The sequence below is a fragment of the Carlito syrichta genome, unplaced genomic scaffold (assembly GCF_000164805.1).
Source record: "Carlito syrichta isolate Samal-C Ts95f unplaced genomic scaffold, Tarsius_syrichta-2.0.1 Scaffold312028, whole genome shotgun sequence".
Taxonomy (NCBI): Eukaryota; Metazoa; Chordata; class Mammalia; order Primates; family Tarsiidae; genus Carlito; species Carlito syrichta.
In genome coordinates, this window is record NW_007256124.1 from 115,469 (window position 1) to 132,827 (window position 17,359).

The 17,359-nt window shown below is 50.2% G+C and overlaps 3 protein-coding genes across 5 annotated transcripts in view; all 3 read left to right on the top strand.

Annotated features, from left to right (window-relative positions):
- The first annotated feature begins 662 nt into the window (after window positions 1–662).
- Window positions 663–7,698, top strand: TAP1 (transporter 1, ATP binding cassette subfamily B member). The gene is made up of 11 exons (XM_008069434.2): window positions 663–844; window positions 943–1,057; window positions 1,205–1,335; window positions 2,120–2,325; window positions 3,059–3,256; window positions 4,122–4,250; window positions 4,395–4,583; window positions 5,126–5,299; window positions 5,752–5,914; window positions 6,214–6,350; window positions 7,112–7,698. The coding sequence occupies exons 2-11, from the start codon at window positions 948–950 to the stop codon at window positions 7,316–7,318; spliced, it is 1,644 nt and encodes a 547-aa protein (XP_008067625.1). The 5' UTR covers window positions 663–844; window positions 943–947; the 3' UTR covers window positions 7,319–7,698.
- Window positions 7,699–8,529: 831 nt separating this feature from the next.
- Window positions 8,530–11,843, top strand: PSMB8 (proteasome subunit beta 8). Of its 3 annotated transcripts, none has more exons than XM_021718248.1 (6): window positions 8,530–8,589; window positions 9,743–9,890; window positions 10,061–10,152; window positions 10,565–10,694; window positions 11,069–11,273; window positions 11,522–11,616. In XM_021718248.1, the coding sequence occupies exons 3-6, from the start codon at window positions 10,094–10,096 to the stop codon at window positions 11,608–11,610; spliced, it is 483 nt and encodes a 160-aa protein (XP_021573923.1). In that variant the 5' UTR covers window positions 8,530–8,589; window positions 9,743–9,890; window positions 10,061–10,093; the 3' UTR covers window positions 11,611–11,616. The 3 variants fall into 3 exon arrangements, with proteins under 3 accessions (XP_021573923.1, XP_008067624.1, XP_021573922.1); XM_008069433.2 differs by lacking the exon at window positions 8,530–8,589 and adding an exon at window positions 8,852–9,014 and having other exon boundaries at window positions 10,041–10,152; window positions 11,522–11,843; XM_021718247.1 differs by lacking the exon at window positions 8,530–8,589 and adding an exon at window positions 8,852–9,014 and having other exon boundaries at window positions 10,113–10,152.
- Window positions 11,844–13,449: 1,606 nt separating this feature from the next.
- TAP2 (transporter 2, ATP binding cassette subfamily B member) overlaps window positions 13,450–17,359 on the top strand; it is an 11,425-nt gene continuing 7,515 nt past the window's right edge. The window contains exons 1-5 of the mRNA XM_008069432.2: window positions 13,450–13,470; window positions 13,873–14,369; window positions 14,459–14,573; window positions 16,310–16,440; window positions 16,714–16,919. Of these exons, the coding sequence (XP_008067623.1) occupies window positions 13,877–14,369; window positions 14,459–14,573; window positions 16,310–16,440; window positions 16,714–16,919 (945 nt within the window). The 5' untranslated portion in view covers window positions 13,450–13,470; window positions 13,873–13,876. The remainder of the gene's footprint in view (window positions 13,471–13,872; window positions 14,370–14,458; window positions 14,574–16,309; window positions 16,441–16,713; window positions 16,920–17,359) is intronic.

A 17,359-nucleotide genomic window follows, 5' to 3' on the forward strand; every position in this document is an offset into this window, starting at 1 on the left:
AGTGGGTCTGAGCCGCTGGGCCGTGCTGTGGCTGGGATCCCGCGGGGTCCTCAAGGCCACGGGTGGCTCCAGCAGCGACGGCGCCGGAGTCCAGGGCTGGCTGGCTGCCTTGGCGCCCTTGGCCGCCGCGCTGGGCTTGGCCCTGCCGGGACTTGCCTTGTTCCGGGAGCTGGGCTCGTGGGGAGTCGCCAGGGACGCCGACAGCACCAGGCTGCTGCGCTGGGGAAGCCACTCCGAGGCCTTCGTCCTCAGTTATGCAGCAGCCCTGCCCGCAGTCGCCCTGTGGCACGAGCTTGGGCGCCTTTGGGTGCCCGGTGGTCAGGGGGGCCCCGGAGACGCCGTGCGTCGGCTTCTAGGCTTCCTGGGCTCGGAGATACGCCGCCTCCCGCTGATGCTGGTCCTGCTGGTCCTCTCCTGTCTTGGTAAGGGGGCGCAGGGCGAGAGGAGAGAACGCAAGGAAGCTGGGCAGGAATCAAAGGTAATGGCCAGTGAGGTAGAGCAGTGGGTTCTGGAAGTCGCGGATCAAGGGAAGGCATCTAGCTTGAGTCTTGCTGCGACCACTTTGGAGTAGAGCAAGAGCACTGAACTAGGGAGTCCAGAGCCCTGGGCTCCAGTCCTGCCCGAAGTCTTGCTTTCTTGGGCCACGGTGGGCAAGTCCTTTCCTCTGGGGTCGGCCATCCGCATCTCTAACAGGAGGTTTTTCCACTTCATGATTTCTGGTCTTAATTAAATCCCTGCAGGGTCTGGTGGGACAACCACAGGGTAGTGAGTCCCAGGGCAGTCTATTCGGGTTGGGGATTGGGATCCTGGTGTCTTCTTTCTGCTGCCGCCCTCCAGCAAAATGGTGAGGGGAGAGAGGGGCGGGGTGGGGACAGTCTGATTGGAACTGACCTACTTAGACTTAATAGTTGTGACTGACTGATCTCTTCTCTTTCTCCCCAGGGGAGATGGCTGTTCCGTTCTTCACCGGCCGCCTCACTGACTGGATCCTACAAGCTGGGACCACCACTGCCTTCACTCGAAACATAGCTCTCATGTCCTTTCTCACCATAGCCAGGTCTGGGGGCTGAGGACAGGAAACCCTGGAAGAGAGGAGTTGGAGGTTGGGGCTATTGTCCAAAGTGCACTTCTGTGGGGATGCCTGGGACCTTCTCTCAGTCCCCTGAACTCACCCCCAATCCTCCTTTTTCTGGTCTCCCTCTAGCGCAGTGCTGGAGTTCATGGGCGATGGGATCTATAACAGCACCATGGGCCGCATGCATAGCCACTTGCAGGGAGAGGTGTTTCGGGCTGTTCTGCGCCAGGAGACAGAATTTTTCCAACAGAACCAAACAGGTTTCTCATAGAACTTTCATTATACACACGTGTACTGTTTATATCCCCACATGCCTGCTTTTACATATAACCTTGATATCTCTTCACTCCTTTCATGCACACCCACACACCCATATATTGTTATTTCTTATTCTTGATATGCCTCAGAAGCAAAATATTTTCCTCTCTACCTTAGGAAAAACCTAGAGTTTTCATCTAGGATTTTCCTGTAAATCTACTCCTATGTATCCTTAGATAAAAGTTACAGAATTTTAAACCCGTTTGAGTTTAGGGAGTCTAACTGCCTCATTTTACAGAGAAGGAAACTGAGGCCTAGGCCCTAAATGCTGAAACGTGCATGGTCACATATGGCTAAGAGACAGACTTGTGGTTAGAGCCCCAGTCTCTTGCTTCCCAATGTGTGCTCATTATCGACTCCTGCACACTTTCCAGCAGCACCCTCCTTCTCCATCTCTGTCATATGGCCAGCTAAGCTCTTCCTGTCTCTGGATGTCATGGCATATACAGGTTCTTCAGGAAACAGAAAACTTTCAGAGAAATGGAAATTCACATGCCACATTAATTTCTTGATAGTTACAATGAAGGTCTTTGGCCAGGCCTTTGCTCTCTAACACTCATTCTCCCTGCACTGAGATTTGCAGACCTCCCCAAGTCCCTAACCTTGTTTGCCCCAGCCTCCTTAGAACCCCATGTTAACACACCACCCCTGGCGCCCTGGCTCATTGTTAGTTCGCCTCATCACTCTGTCTCATCAACTTCACTTTCTTCTCCCCAATCTTGGCAGGTGCCATCACATCTCGGGTGACAGAGGACACATTCACCCTGAGTGAGTCTCTGAGTGAGAAGCTGAGTCTCTTGCTGTGGTACCTGGTGCGAGGGCTGTGTCTCTTAGGGTTTATGCTCTGGGGGTCACTGCCCCTTACCATGGTCACCCTGGTTGCCCTGCCTCTGCTCTTACTTCTGCCGAAGAAGCTGGGAAAATGGTACCAGGTAAGTCCAGGGAGTTGGTTCAACCTACATAGACCCAAGTCTCCCCGACTTGGTGGACTCAGTTCCTCTCAGATTGCTTTCAGTCCTACTTTCTGGGTACCCAGAACTCCCTCTCCCTGTAGTCCATGTTTCCAGGACGCTCATCATTGATCTTCATATTCTCTGTGTTTTCCCTTCTAACTTCTGCCTACAATCTGTCTTTTAGAATATGACCCCCAGCCAGGTGCAGTGGCTGGTGCCTGTAATCCTAGCACCTGGAAGGCCGAGGCAGGAGGACTGCTTGAGCCCTGGAGTTCAAGACCAGGCTAGGCAACATAGTGAGACCTTGTCTCTAAAAAAAAAAAAAAAAAAAAAAAGCCTGGTGTGGTTACATGAGCCTGTAGTTCCAGCTATTTGGGAGGCTGAGGTGGGAGGATAGTCTGAGCTCAGGAGGTTGAGGCTGCAGTAAGTCATGATTGTGCCACTGCACCCCAGCCTGGGTGACAGAGTGAGACCTCAACACAAAACAAACAAACAAAACAAAACCAAAAAAACATGTCCTCCAACCCCCACTGTGAATCATTTTCTTCTTTCTTGTATTTATTTAGTATCCAGGGGGCATAGCTGTGTTACTTTCTCTTCTCTCCTTTTCCTCTATCTCTTCTCATCTTTAATTTCCAACTGGTAACTCAGGTATTAGTGCCCCTTATGATTTGTCATCCCTGTGTGATGTCTCTTGTCCATCTCTCCGTAGTCGCTGGAAGTGCAGGTGCGGGAAGCTCTGGCAAAGTCCAGCCAGGTGGCCATTGAAGCTCTGTCAGCCATGCCTACAGTCCGGAGCTTTGCCAATGAGGAGGGCGAGGCCCAGAAATTTAGGCAAAAGCTGCAAGAAATAAAGACACTCAACCAGAATGGGGCCCTGGTCTATGCAGTCAACCTCTGGACCACCAGTGTGAGCACCTGGAGATGAATGCCCATTCCCTTGTCCCCAGGATGCCTTGTTTCCATTCCCTTTCCTATGACCCTGCTTTCATTCCTCCTCCACTGGGAAATGGTTGGTTCAGTGTTTTCATCCTAGTAACTCGAGGCTCAGTAACTCTCTTCTCTGTGTTCTTAACGCCTCTCTCTTTTTAGTGATGCTATGTGGCTTCCTTTCACTATGGTACACAAAATCCATTCAACTATGTGGATTGGAGAGGTGCTATGTCTTCCAGTCCTAGGGCTTTCCTTTATCTCTCAGGGGAAGCTCAAGGGGTTATACATTTCTGTACCTGGGCCTGCTTCATGCTGTTACTGGCCAGATGTGCTAGTGAGAGCCATGGGAACAGAGGAAGCCAGGGATGAGGGGCATCTGTGATGCAATGGAAAGGGAACTGGAACTAGCATCCTGGCTTGATGCTGTCATTTATTAGCTCTGTGACTATGGGAAAGTAACTTACCTTCTCTGAAACTGTTTTCCCATTTTAAAAAAATAGGGATGATATAACCTCTATAGGGCTCTTGATATGAGTATTAGCTAACATCACTTTCATGAAAGCCTTTTGTGAAGAGTAAAATGCTCCCTAAACTAGGTGATAACGGTGATGCTGGTGAAGATATTGATGACTTCTATGATGTGTAGACAAAATGACTTCTATGATGTGTAGACAAATTGGGGTCCCCATGGCTCATTCGTTTTCCTACCTATTGAGCCAGCTGATGTTACTTGGGGCAGGGGGCAAGGGACTTTACATCTCCTTTATGCTAAGAACTATGGTTCTTCGTGTCTTCTTCAGATTTCTCTACCATAATCCCCCTTTCCTGTGGGTTTTCAACAGATTTCAGGGATGCTGCTGAAGGTGGGAATCTTATACATTGGTGGGAAGCTGGTGACCAGTGGGGCTGTAAGCAGTGGGAAACTTGTCACATTTGTTCTCTACCAGATCCAGTTCACCACAGCTGTTGAGGTGAGGTTCCTCCAGTTTCACCCTCGTGCTATTCCTTCCCCTGGTCCAGTACTTCTTGTGTGCTTTCCTTTCATTTTTTAACCCTCTGATGGCAAGCAGGTTAGGTCTCCGCACCTCCTTCTCACTATTCATACCTCCTTCTAGGGACTGCTGTATGCCTATCCCAGTGTACAGAAGGCTGTGGGCTCCTCGGAGAAGATATTTGAATACCTGGACCGCATCCCACACTGCCCACCCAGTGGTCTGTTGACTCCCTTAAACTTGAAGGGCCTTGTCCAGTTCCAAGATGTCTCTTTTGCTTACCCAAACCGCCCAGATATTTCTGTGCTACAGGTACAACCTACCAATCCCTGTATTCCACTGGCCCCACCCACAATTCTGCCATCCTAAATATTCTTCCTGCTGTTAGCCTGCTTAATACCAATCACAGATCTTTCCTAACCCTTTAATGACAATGATAAACATCATCTGTTCCTTAAATCTTTCCCAAACTCAAGAACCAGTTTGGGCTTTCAAGGAGAATGGGAGAAGAGGCTTCAAAGAGAAAGCCCTCCAAGGAATTGCTCAGCAAAATCTGTTTTTTCCGGTCTTTCATCTTTCCTTTTTCTTTCCATTTGTGATTTGGAATGTGCTTTTTCTGTTTCTTGGTGGTATCTGACATCAAGTGTGTGGCATAGTAGTGCTTGTTCTTCACCCTTGTCTTTGCCTTATCTTCCTTCTCTACTCCCTGGAGAAGCATCCCAGATGTGGGAAGGTAGGAGTTGCTGTATTTCCCCCATTTTTCTTTTTGGGTAAGACATCTTGCTATGTAACGATGTAACAGTCTCAAGGTTAGGGACTTTGGTCTGCCTCTTATGTGATTCTTTGGCCTCCAGGGGCTGACATTCACCCTACGTCCTGGTGAGGTGACGGCGCTGGTGGGACCCAATGGGTCTGGGAAGAGCACAGTGGCTGCCCTGCTGCAAAATCTGTACCAGCCCACAGGGGGACAGCTGCTGCTGGATGGGAAGTCCCTTCCCCAATATGAGCACCGCTACCTGCACAGCCAGGTATGCAAGAAGGTGGCGTGGGGGAGGGCAGGAGCATCACATAAGAAGAGCATTCTTGAAAAGGATTGGTGGTAGTGGGAAACTGCCAGGAGGTGGGGGCACACCTCATCAACAAGGGTACCTGCATAGTGAACATTTGTATACCTAACCCTGAATTGTACTCCACATCTTTAAAATTAAAAAAAAATTTTAAAAAGAAGAGCATTCTCACTGAGCCCTCTGAAAGGAAGACTGGATCCTGAATTGTATCCCACATCTTTAAAAAAGAAAAAAAAAAAAAGAAAAAGAAAGGAGGACTGGGGAGTAAGGAGAGACCTTGGGTAGAGCTGCATTGTGGTCAGGAGAGAAGGATTTTTGTAGTATGCTCTCATTAAAGATTTTGAGCCTTCAGTCTCTAGATAGCCATACCCCTGTGTTCCTTGTTCTTTGACTTTTCATCCTATTTTGTCTAGGTGGCTGCAGTGGGACAAGAACCACAGCTATTTGGAAGAAGTCTTCGAGAAAATATTGCTTATGGCCTGACCGAGAAGCCAACTATGGAGGAAATCACTGCTGCTGCAATAAAGTCTGGAGCCCATAGTTTCATCTCTGCACTCCCTCAGGGCTATGACACAGGTAATCTCCCCACTTGTCTCACCACTCAGATATCTTTATCTTTACTGAAGCCCAATAGTCTTGCCCTTCCTCTTCCATTCCTCCTGCCCCATGGACATCAATTTGAAGGTGTAAGGTCTTGCTCTTATGGCTTCTTCATCCTAACATCCTCAGAACTCTGTTCATCTTCCCAGAATTTCTTCTCTCCAGCCTTGGGGTGTGTGTGTATGTGTGTGTGTGTGTGTGTGTGTGTGTGTGTGTGTGTGTGTGTGTACACATATGTGGCTGTCCAATTCTCATCTTGGCTCTTGTCTCTGCAGAGGCAGGCGAGGCTGGGAGCCAGCTGTCAGGGGGTCAGCGACAGGCAGTGGCCTTGGCCCGGGCATTGATCCGGAAACCACGTGTACTCATCCTGGATGACGCCACCAGTGCCCTGGATGCAAATAACCAGTTACGGGTGAGAACCATCTTCTTAATGCCTATTTCCATCTAGTCTTGCTTCCTTTATTTATCTTGTGTTAGTTTTATTAACATCATAATTATACAAACCAGTCCTTGCAGCTCTCAGTTCCCATTAGCTTATTCCCAAGACACCTAGAACCAGCTAAAAGAGACTGTCTACAGATTCTGAATCCCTAAAGCCAAACATAGGGAAGATATCATCTTAATAATATTAATTAAGCCTGTACTATGTCCCAGACGTGCTACTGGGCCCTTCACATGCACTATCTCACTCATGTATTCACCATGGAGCCTTGTGAGCTGGGCATTGCTATCCTCATTCTACAGGTGACAAAATGGAGGCCAAGAGAGGTTGAATAACCGTGTGCTCACATAGCTGTTGAATAGTAGAGCCTGGACCCAAATTCAGGCCTTCCTGACTCGGATACTCATGCCCCTTACTACTAAGTTATATTTACTTAAAATCTAGTATAAAAGTTCCTAATCCATGGGTAGAAGGGAGATGGTCTTTACTCTTCTCTCACTGGTCTCCCCCATAGAACTCTGACTTTTACCCCACTTTTGTTCCCTCATGTAAATGGTCCCTAACAAAACAAAGATTTGGCAGAGAAGCACTCAGTACAGGCATCTTCGGTGTCCTTGGGGTGCTGGCAGAGCAGGCAGTGATCCTGGGGGGCCTGTCTCAGCCCTGGAGGCTCAAGAGTCTGCCTGGGCTGGGAGTGGCCCAGGCCTGACCGGGTCTATGTCTCTTCCCAGGTGGAGCAGCTCCTGTACGAAAGCCCCAAGTGGCACTCTTGCTCTGTGCTTCTCATCACTCAGCACCTTGGCTTGGTGGAGCAGGCTGACCACATCCTCTTTCTGGAAGGAGGCATTATCTGTGAGGCTGGAACCCACCAGCAGCTCATGGAGAATAGGGGGTGCTACTGGGACATGGTGCAGGCCAATGCAGGAGCTCCGGAATGAAAGACCTCACACTTGAGCACTGAGCATCTTCCTTGCATTTCTTCTTTTCGTGTGGAGAATTTAGGATCAAAGAGCTTACCAAGAGTTGCAGAGTAGGCAGCTGCTTCCAGGAAGAGTTACCTGAAATGTGCCATGAGTGTTGCCTCCTCTCCAAGCTCCTCTTGATAATGCAGACTTCCTAGAAGACAAACACAGGATTAAAATCCTTAGTGTAATCGAGTTTAGAGCAGAGTTGGTGCTTTGGTTGAACAGCACTATGAAAATGAGAAAGATTCAGAATGTACAGAGTGGAAAGCTATTTTAAATGTGTTCAAAGGCATATGCTGGTCCATAAACATCCTGTAGATTCTTGGTATTTATAATAAAATTGGTGTTTTGTACTGTGGTTTCTTTTGTTTCCAGGGCACCAAACGGCTGTCTTTTGCAGCGCACTTTCCCATAGCTTGGTGTCTCCCCGTTTAGCATCCTCAATGTTGTACAGCCCTAAGCTCACTGTCTTCTCCCTTAAGTTTTCTGTTTTCTCTGATTCCGCCTCCACTTCCCCATGCCCCACACCCGCTCCGAAGGATGAGCAAGGGCCCTTACAGTTGCAGCTCGGAGCCACAGGCCTTCCCGAGCTGGAAGATGGGGGGAGGGCGCCGTTAGAGCAAGTGCACGCGCGAGCGGATGGGTTGGCGCTCTCACCTCTCCCCAACTCGCGGGCTCGGTCCTTCGCGTCTCACTCTTCGAAGCGGCACCTGCGGGACGAGCTTAGTGGGCGGGATTGTCCAGCACTGTTCTCCCATTCAGGGAGGGCCGGGTGCGTGACGTCAACAGTTGCTGGGCAGATGAGGCCAACACAGGTTGCAAGAAGAGGCGGGGTCCAACTCCGCAGAGCTCTGCCTAGCCAGGAGCAATGCTAGGAGGGGCGGGCAGAAAGGGCACGCTCTTGTGGGTGGCTGCCTGATAAGGAGATCGTTAAAGGGGCTCCAGGAGGGACCGCATCGAAAGATTCAGAGGCTGCGCCCTCTCCTTGGCGCCCCCTTTCTCAACGCGCAGCGGGTCCAGTCTGCTGCGGTTGCTCCAGGACCTGTCGTTTGAACTCAGCGGCCCCTCGTACTCTCCTCCTGCTCTGTTTTTATAAAATTATGATCCTATGACCCCCTCACCCCCACCCCTACGTGAAAACGCTCCCAGCCCTGTGCTGCCTCCGGTTTCCTGGTTGACGCTGGCCTTTGGATGAAGCGATCCTACCCACTCCTTAGCCATTTCCAGAGGATGCCCGCCTGCAGGTGTCTCCCACCGGAACCCATCGCCAGGGACTTTCGAAGGCGCCCCCGCCCTTTCTTCAGACAGGCCATTACCCATCCTTTCCCCGACCCCCATAAAGGCAGAACAGAGCAGCCTGTCCCCAGTGCGATAGTCCCGGTTCGGACACCCATTGTCCTTTTCTCGGAAAGCGCAGGGGGATGTGGAAAAAAATTCTGGTTCCCTCCCCTGCGATCTGTGGCTTTCGCTTTCACTTCCTCCTCCAAGAGCCAACAGATTGATCTCCGGGTGCTGGGCGGCCATGGCGCTGCTGGACGTGTGCGGAGGCTCCCGAGGGCAGCGGCCGGCCTGGGCTCTCTCGGCTGCCGGAAGCGAGCATGGCTCGGACCTGGGACACTACAGTTTCTCCATGCGAGCTCCAGAGCTCGCCCTCCCGCGGGGAATGCAGGTCAGGGCTGTAAAGGGAACCCCAGGGATGTAGGGGTGGGGGGCGGTAGCAGAGGAGTGGAGGGTCTGCCTGGGATGCCGGGGCAGGGGCACGCGGAGGGGGCCAGCCTTCAGTCCAGGAGGGCGCAGCGCAGAGCCACGTGGGGATGGGGCCAACCTCAGGAAGTGCAGATTAGGGCAAAGAGTTAGAGGTGAGGGGTGAGTTGGAGGCTCTCATCAGAGAGAGCTTTCCTGCTCTTTCTCCACCACACACAAATCACGAAGCCTTTTCCATGCAGTTATCTTGTGATGTAGTGTCTTGAAAAAGTGTACGCACTTTGGCACCTAGCCTGGCTTCAGCAAGGCACTGTTGTGTGGCTTAGGACAAGTCACTGAGTCTAGGTTTCAAGCCCCTCTTCTTAAAATGAGCATATTGTTAATAAAAGGTGTTTTGTGCGGGTCAAGTGACACATAACGTTTTTAGTCCTGGTAACATTTGTTTTCATTCATTTTGATTGCGCTGAAAAATGGAAAAGGTTGGTGCCATGGTGCTGCATGCCTCTTCTTTTCCTTCTCCCAAGTGATTTCCTTCTTGAGATTGGTTATTAACTGTTCCATTTGTTGAGGTTTGGAAAATGTCTGCATACCTCCTCACCCTCAAACCCTCAAAACCTTTTCCTGGAGCCTCTCCAGTGCTTTTTGATCATTTCTCCTGCCAAAGGTGTTCACTGCCTCTCTCTTCCTTACTAGCCCACGGAATTCTTCCATGCCCTGGGTGGGGACGAAGAAAGGAACGTTCAGATTGAGATGGCCCATGGCACCACCACGCTTGCCTTCAAGTTCCAGCATGGAGTGATTGTGGCAGTGGATTCTCGCGCCTCAGCTGGCAATTACATTGGTATGTGGGCTCCAGCAGTTGGAATCTGGAAAGCCCGACCTCTCTCTTTAGGAGCCCAGCTCTGCCAAAGTGGAAGTGGATATTGATTTAGGACACATGGGGAGGACTGTGAGGTCATTCCTTCTCTCTCAAAACTCCATCTTCTTCCAGCCACCTTACGGGTGAACAAGGTGATTGAGATTAACCCTTACCTGCTTGGCACCATGTCTGGCTGTGCAGCAGACTGTCAGTACTGGGAGCGTCTGCTGGCCAAAGAGTGCAGGTAAATGAGGCCTCTCATCTCCCCTACTTAGTCTAGTGGTGGATCCTTGGATCTCACGGATCACTGCCCTTCACCCTTGACCCATGTGGTCCACCTTAGTGCTAATAGAATGCCTCACAAAACAGTCTTCTGGTGAGAAAAACCTTCTCCCAAATCTCAGCCTGTGCTCCTGCCCATAAGCCAGTCTGTCAGTTATTTGGCACTGACACTGTGAACCCTGGTAGGATAGTATCATTTACTAGACTTTCTTTATGTATTTTAGATATTTTAAATTCCAGGTCTTTCTGATCCTTAGGCCTTACAAAGAATCCCTCTCCAGTGCTTTTTGATCATTTCTGGCCCCATCAAGTGGGAGACAGCCAACCTTCTCCTGCCACCTCTAACCCCCCATTGTTTCCCTGTCCTCACCCAGGTTGTACTACCTGCGGAATGGGGAGCGCATCTCCGTGTCAGCAGCCTCCAAGCTGCTTTCCAACATGATGTGCCAGTACCGGGGCATGGGCCTCTCCATGGGCAGCATGATCTGTGGCTGGGACAAGAAGGTGGGTGCTCTCTACTTCCCACAATCCCCCACCGTGAGTAAGAGATGTACTCCTGCCTTTGGCCCTTCCAGATGTGTGATGCACAGAGCACTTGGCTGCAGAGCTGTTCCAGTGTGCCACGGAGCTATTTCTTGGTCCCGACGTGGACTGTTGTGTGTGTTCGCACCCTTTTGTTAAAATAGCTGATTTCAAGTTTGTTTTTGCTTTTTTATTGATAAAGTTCTCAGACTTTACCAACATGCTGTCCTAATTCAAATGTTCCTGTGTTAATATTCATTATTTTGCCCACTTTTCATGACTCACACTTGAACCTCCATTCATGTCACAACAGCTATGTCTCCGATTTCAACCTGGAACCTTCTTTCATCTTATAGGGTCCTGGACTCTACTATGTAGATGAAAATGGGACTCGACTCTCAGGAAATATGTTCTCCACTGGCAGTGGGAACACGTATGCCTACGGGGTCATGGACAGCGGCTATCGGCCCGATCTTACCCCTGAAGAGGCCTATGACCTTGGTCGCAGGGCTATTGTGCATGCTACCCACAGAGACAGCTATTCAGGAGGCGTTGTCAATAGTAAGAGACCAGTGTTCCCATCACCACGTCTGGGAGGGGTCAGGGAGGCCGATTTATGCCTGAGAGACTCAGGGGGGGGCAGAGTAGCAGGGAGGAGGTTTTTAGAGTTAGAAGAAGGACATTGAAGTCCTAGAAATATGGGTTTTGAGCTTGTGCATGTGTGTCAGTGCTGGCTTCAACGTGATGCCATTGACAGGGACTTGCTGAGGTGAAAGGTGAGTTCGTGCTCTTTTCTCGTTTGCCCACAGTGTACCACATGAAGGAAGATGGCTGGGTGAAGGTGGAATGTACAGACGTTAGCGACCTGCTGCACCAGTACCGGGAGGCCAATCAGTAATGGCGGCTGGCCATTCCCGGCCGGCCTCCTTGTGAGAGACTGGCTGACTCAAGGCCTGGAGCCAGACTTAGCCCCAGGAGGAGTGTCTGACTTGAACCAGAGATAGAGATGGTTCAGTGGCCAGTGGGAACTGGCAGAGTTCATCCTTATGTGTGTTCTCTACTTCAACAAGCATTTCCCCTGGGGAACCTTCTGGGGCCCCACCAAGTTCAATAAAAGAAAACGGTTATGCATGCCTTGTGTTGTGGCTGAGTGGGGTTGGGCTGCGGCTGTTGGGTGGTGCAGGAAATACTGAGAGGCTTTTCCTGGAGGAGGGACTCAAACTCCTATTTGAGAAATGGGCCCTCATCAAGCATTTCTTCCTGGGTTTTCCTTCCATACTCATCCCTCCAGGATCTCAGGAAGGCTGAGCATTGTCATCTGTGGACACCTATTTACAATTTCACCTAAGTTAGGGTCTTTTCTATAGAGAGACACCTAGAGATCCTGTGTGGTGCATTGCTAATGGTTTAGGTGACTGGGAGTTGGGCACCCAAAATAACTTTTTGACTGTATAGAGTAGGATGAAAAAGCCTCTACCTCACCCAAACACTTACCCCAAATAACACTTTGGAGATATTGGATATTGGGTATTGCATGTAAAGATGGACATTAGGCATCCAGCTTCACCATGTGTCAAACTGGATTGCAAGATGACAGGACTGTGGTCAAAGGGAAGAGGAGATAGGAAGGACACTGTCAAGTGGAGGATAGGAGGAAAAAGTGAAAGACCCAGGTTAGAAAAGAGAGACAGACAACAGGAGATTTTCTGAATCATGCTGGAACTATGAACCATGTCACCACCCAGAGAAGAGTTAAAGATAACAGATGCTTTAAAGTAGGAAGAAGCTGAACATCGAGCTTTTTTTTTTCATTAGGGAGAGATCCTCAAAGTCTTGGAATAAGTACAGTTGGGAAAATTATAGTGACCCCCTACTTCCAATTCTTCTTTTTTTTAAGTTTTAAGTGACTCACCGGTAGTCACACCAATACCATTTTTAAAAGGTGGTTTGGAATCCAAGTAATCCTCCCTTAGGAGATTTTTGTTTGTTTGGGAGATAGTTTCAGCCTGAAGAGTCATTTCTGGAATAAACAAATCTTCATGTCCCATAAGTGGACTCGGTCAGGTAGGCCCTTAGGAACCCGAATACTGTTCTAATCAGTGTGAAAAAAAAAAACAACAAAAAACCAAGAACCAAAGCTCGGTACCTGTCACTGCCCTCATATGCGGAAGGTGCTCCCATTGCAACTTGGAGTAGAAACTTAGGTGCATCTGAACATGTGCCCTGATCAAGATGCTCTGTTGAGAAGGACAGATGAAGATAAAGGCCCAGGGTCTCCTACATTCAAAAGACACTAAAACTGGAACTTGCATGCGGGGGGGGGTGGGGAGGCCCTTCTTAAAATAGGCTCAGAGCTTGAGGCATTAACTTTGAGAACATCCACTGGTTCTCCAATTACAAAATATCTTGAGACAGCTTTATTTTACTTACAATCAAACATGTTAGCAGTTTTATGTTACAGAGTCACCGCCGCTCAGGATCAGACTCATGTCGGGCCGGGCCGTGCGAGTCGGGGTTCGGGCTCGGGTTCAGGTTCCGCGTTCTGTGGGCCTCGCGCGCCCCCTGCCGGCCGCCCCGCCCCGAACCAGGCTCGGGAAGCGAAAGCGAAAGCGGCGCGAGCCCGGACGTCCTCAGCCCGAGAGCGTCACTGGCGGACCAGAGGGGCTGCGAAGTTGAGACGGAAGGAGCGGGCTTCAGAGCTCAGACCTCGGCGATTAACGGAAAGTCTCCGGGAACTGCAGTCCCGCCGCGGCGGCGGGTGAGTTGGTGCGGAGGGAGACGAGCAGCGCCAGGGGGTCGCAGCCCAACCCGCCGCCCGCCGCGTTTCTCGCCCCGCTGGACCCGGGCATGCGAGGGCGCAGAGCCGGGACTGCGGCGCTTTGGAGCTCCGCGGCGCAGGCGGGGATGGGGGAAAAGGGATTAAAAAAAAATTTTTTTTTTTTTTTTTAAGCACGAGGCTTTTGATGGTCACGCTCTTAGCTCCCCAAGACAGGCAGAAAGCCGTCTGTCGATGGAGGGATGTGCCCAGGGCATCTTTTAGAGTCGGATTGGATAAAATGAGAAGCTAATGGGTGGGGTGGGCGGATGCAGGGGTGGCAGGGGGACAGGGACAAGTATTGGACTCCGCCTCCGTAATTTCTCACCTTCTACCCACAGACAGCGCCATGCCGCGGCCTGATCTGCGACCCTGGGCCTCTCTGCTGCTAGCGGACGCAGCCTTACTTTGGCTTCTTCAGGGCACTCTGGGGGCTCTGCTTCCCCAAGGGCTTCCAGGACTATGGCTGGAGGGGATCCTGCGACTTGGGGGACTGTGGGGGTTGCTAAAGCTGGGAGGGCTGCTGGGATTTGTGGGGACCCTGCTGCCCACTCTCTGCCTGGCGACCCCCTTGTTTCTCTCCCTGAGAGCTCTGGTCTCAGGGTCCTTGAGTGCACCTCCAGTCAGAGTGGCTTCAGCCCTTTGGAGCTGGCTGCTGGTGGGGTATGGGGCTGCGGGGCTCAGCTGGGCACTGTGGGCTGTGCTGAACCCCTCTGGCGCCCAGGAGACGGAACAGGGCCAGAACAACAACAGGGACTTGATGTGGAGGTTGCTGAAGCTCTCCAGGCCAGACCTGCCTTACCTCAGTGCCGCCTTCTTCTTCCTTGTTCTTGCTGTTTTGGGTGAGTCAGGAGAGAGCATGGTGAGTGGGAAGTGGTAAGAGGGCCTGGGCACGAGTACATTTCTGTGTTATGTTTCGTGCCTCTTTCAGGTGAGACACTCATCCCTCACTATTCTGGCCGAGTGATTGACATCCTGGGAGGGGATTTTGACCCCGATGCCTTTGCCAGCGCCATCTTTTGCATGTGCCTCTTCTCCATTGGGAGGTAGGTGATGGGCACTTGGGTCCGTTTGCCATATCGTTCCCCAGGCCTTCCCTTCCCTAACTCCATTTTCAAGCCCTTTTGTGCACAGAGCACAAAATACTTAAACTAAGATATGATGAGTTTATTCACCACTGTTCCATCTATCCATTCACTTCTTCCTTCATTCATAGTTAGCCAACAGCTTCCAAGTTTGCCTTTCACTATTGTAGGTACAAGTGTGAGTCAGTATAGTACAAAAAGAGTTTATGTGTCCAGTGGAATGCCTCTCAGTTGCTTGTCAATGTTTTAGCTCCGTGCGATTCCATTTCTCCTTTCTACCTCCTACTTCCCACCCCTAAGGCTGTCTCCAAAGTCATCCTCTGGTCTAATTCACTCTGCCAGTCCCTGAATAGCTTACTGCGAGGCTTATCACCTTTCTTTCCAGGATCTGTCCTTTCTCCTTCACTTGCTTTCCCTCTTTTTAGATATTCTCAGATATGCCATCTCAAAACAAAACAAACAAACAAACAGACTGTTTGGTAGGGCCAGGACTGGGATGGGGTAAGTGAGGCACCTAGGAGATACATACACACACACACGCACACACACATTTTTAATTGGGGGTCTCAGTCTGTTGCCCAGTCTGGAGTGCAGTGGCATGATCACAGCTCACTGCAACCTCGATTCCCTGGGCTCAGGCGATCCTTCCACCTCAGCCTCCATGCACCTCTACATCCAGTTAATTTTTATTTTTATGGGGAAGAGGTGTTGCTATGCTGCCTGGGCTAGTCTTGAACTCCTGAGCACAAGTAGTCCCCCATCTCAGCCTCACCAAGTGTTGGGATTGCAGGTGTGAGCCACCACGCCCAGCAAGGGTGCAAAATTTAAAGAGATGCTCACTCACTTTACCCCAATCTCAGCCAACCTGCTACTGCTCCTTTTTAAAAAAAATGGTCCTATTTCATTTCTTCATACCCTTAAACACCATTTCTTCTTTATGCCTTCATTCTGTGCTTACTACTTTGTCCTGAAACTAGCTACAGTCATGCACTGTATAACAAAAGTTTTGATCAGTGATGGACCCCATGTAAGATGGACTCTATAAAATTATAATAGGGGAGGGGGAGGAAGGAGGCCATGACAGACCAGGTGCCCGGAGGGACAACACCGAGGGAGGCCAGGACAGAAGCAAGCACTGCGGTATCTGTGTTCATAGTGTCTTTTCACATCTACTGTAGTCTTCCCTGTGTCTAGCACAGAGTGTACCCCATAAATGCTCATGAATTTGTACAAGTTATGATTTTGTTCCCATAATTAGCTCAACATGTCTTCCCTTTCTCCCCCTCTTCTTCCTCCTTCTCCTTCTTCTTCTTTTAGATTGGAAAATAGTTTATTTTAAAAAGTAAATTAGAGAGAGAGAGACAGAAGATTCGCCTCCCCAGGGTAGGGGAGGGGGCCAAACCTAGGAAACATGGCGGCCATAGTTCAAAGAGCCACGTGGACACACCAGAGTTTAACAAAGCAATGGCCCCTTTCGTCTTCTCCTGCTTATTCCTGTGCCTCTTCTCCCCCCCATCTTTCTGACTCTATGTCTTGTGTCTCTCTCATTTCTTTGTTTTTTGCCTGTCATGGTGTGTTTTCCTTAACTTTGCTTCTCTCTTCACTCTGGGCTTGCTCCTTGGCTTCTGTCACCCACTCGTTCCTTCCCTGTATCTTCCTCTTCCCTCATCCTCCGAATGTCTCCTCCTACCCCACAGCTCTCTGTCTGCAGGATGCAGAGGAGGCTTCTTCATGTACACCATGTCCAGAATCAACTTGCGGATCCGGGAGCAGCTTTTCTCCTCCCTGTTGCACCAGGACCTCGGTTTCTTCCAGGAGACTAAGACAGGTGGGGCCCAGAGTCCAGGTTTGGATTCCCTGGTACATTTTTTGCCCTTCAGTGACCCTTCACCCGCAGCCTCTCTTTCTACCTTTATCCATGTGCCAGGGCCTGGGGTTGCTTTTCTCTGTCTTGGGACAGAGTGGAGATGCAGCCTCCACCATCTCTATGCAAGTGAGGGAGGATGTTCAGAGGAGGGACTGTGTCATAAGGGACAGCCAGGAGGGAGTTTTGGGGGGCTCTGCAGTATACATGGTTTCCTCACCTGTCTGTCCTCCTTAGGGGAGCTGAACTCACGGCTGAGCTCAGATACCACCCTGATGAGCAGCTGGCTTCCCCTTAATGCCAACATACTCTTGCGAAGCCTGGTGAAAGTGGTGGGGTTGTACAGCTTCATGCTCAGCATATCGCCTCGACTCACCCTCCTCTCTCTGCTCGACGTGCCCCTTGCAATAGCAGCCGAGAAGGTGTACAATGCCCGCCATCAGGTATGTGTGAATGTCAGGAAATTCCGAGGGTAGATAAAACTTAGAAGTGAGGAGGATACCACATTTGTAGTTGAATGATCTCCTAGAGAGAGATGTTCTCTTCTCAGCGTTTAGAACAGGAGGTATATTGCATGTATGTACATTTTGCTTATCTAGTACATTTTGCTTATCAACGAACATTAGAGTTCAGAAGGTCTATGACCCCCTAGAACTGTAAGCAAAAATGTTTGTGTGTGTGAGAGTTGGGGGGAAGCAGGGGAGCATTTTTCTGGGGAGACGATAACTTCTTCTCATCATCTTCTCAAAGGAGTCTGTACATATTCTTTCCACAAAATGTTAAAAATAATATTTAGAACTGGGCATGGTGACTCAAGCCTGTAATCCCAGCACCTTGGGAGGCTGAGGTGAGAGGATTGCCTGAGCCCAGGGGTTCAAGACCA

Bases quoted from the DNA above. Each gene is read 5' to 3' on its own strand.
- TAP1 (XM_008069434.2), top strand. From the start codon at position 948: ATGGCTGTTCCGTTCTTCACCGGCCGCCTCACTGACTGGATCCTACAA. The intron at 2,326-3,058 runs GTAAGTCCAGGG...ATCTCTCCGTAG, and splicing joins AGCTGGGAAAATGGTACCAG to TCGCTGGAAGTGCAGGTGCG. The intron at 6,351-7,111 runs GTGAGAACCATC...GTCTCTTCCCAG, and splicing joins ATGCAAATAACCAGTTACGG to GTGGAGCAGCTCCTGTACGA.
- PSMB8 (XM_008069433.2), top strand. From the start codon at position 8,868: ATGGCGCTGCTGGACGTGTGCGGAGGCTCCCGAGGGCAGCGGCCGGCC. The intron at 10,153-10,564 runs GTAAATGAGGCC...GTCCTCACCCAG, and splicing joins CTGCTGGCCAAAGAGTGCAG to GTTGTACTACCTGCGGAATG. The intron at 10,695-11,068 runs GTGGGTGCTCTC...TTCATCTTATAG, and splicing joins TCTGTGGCTGGGACAAGAAG to GGTCCTGGACTCTACTATGT.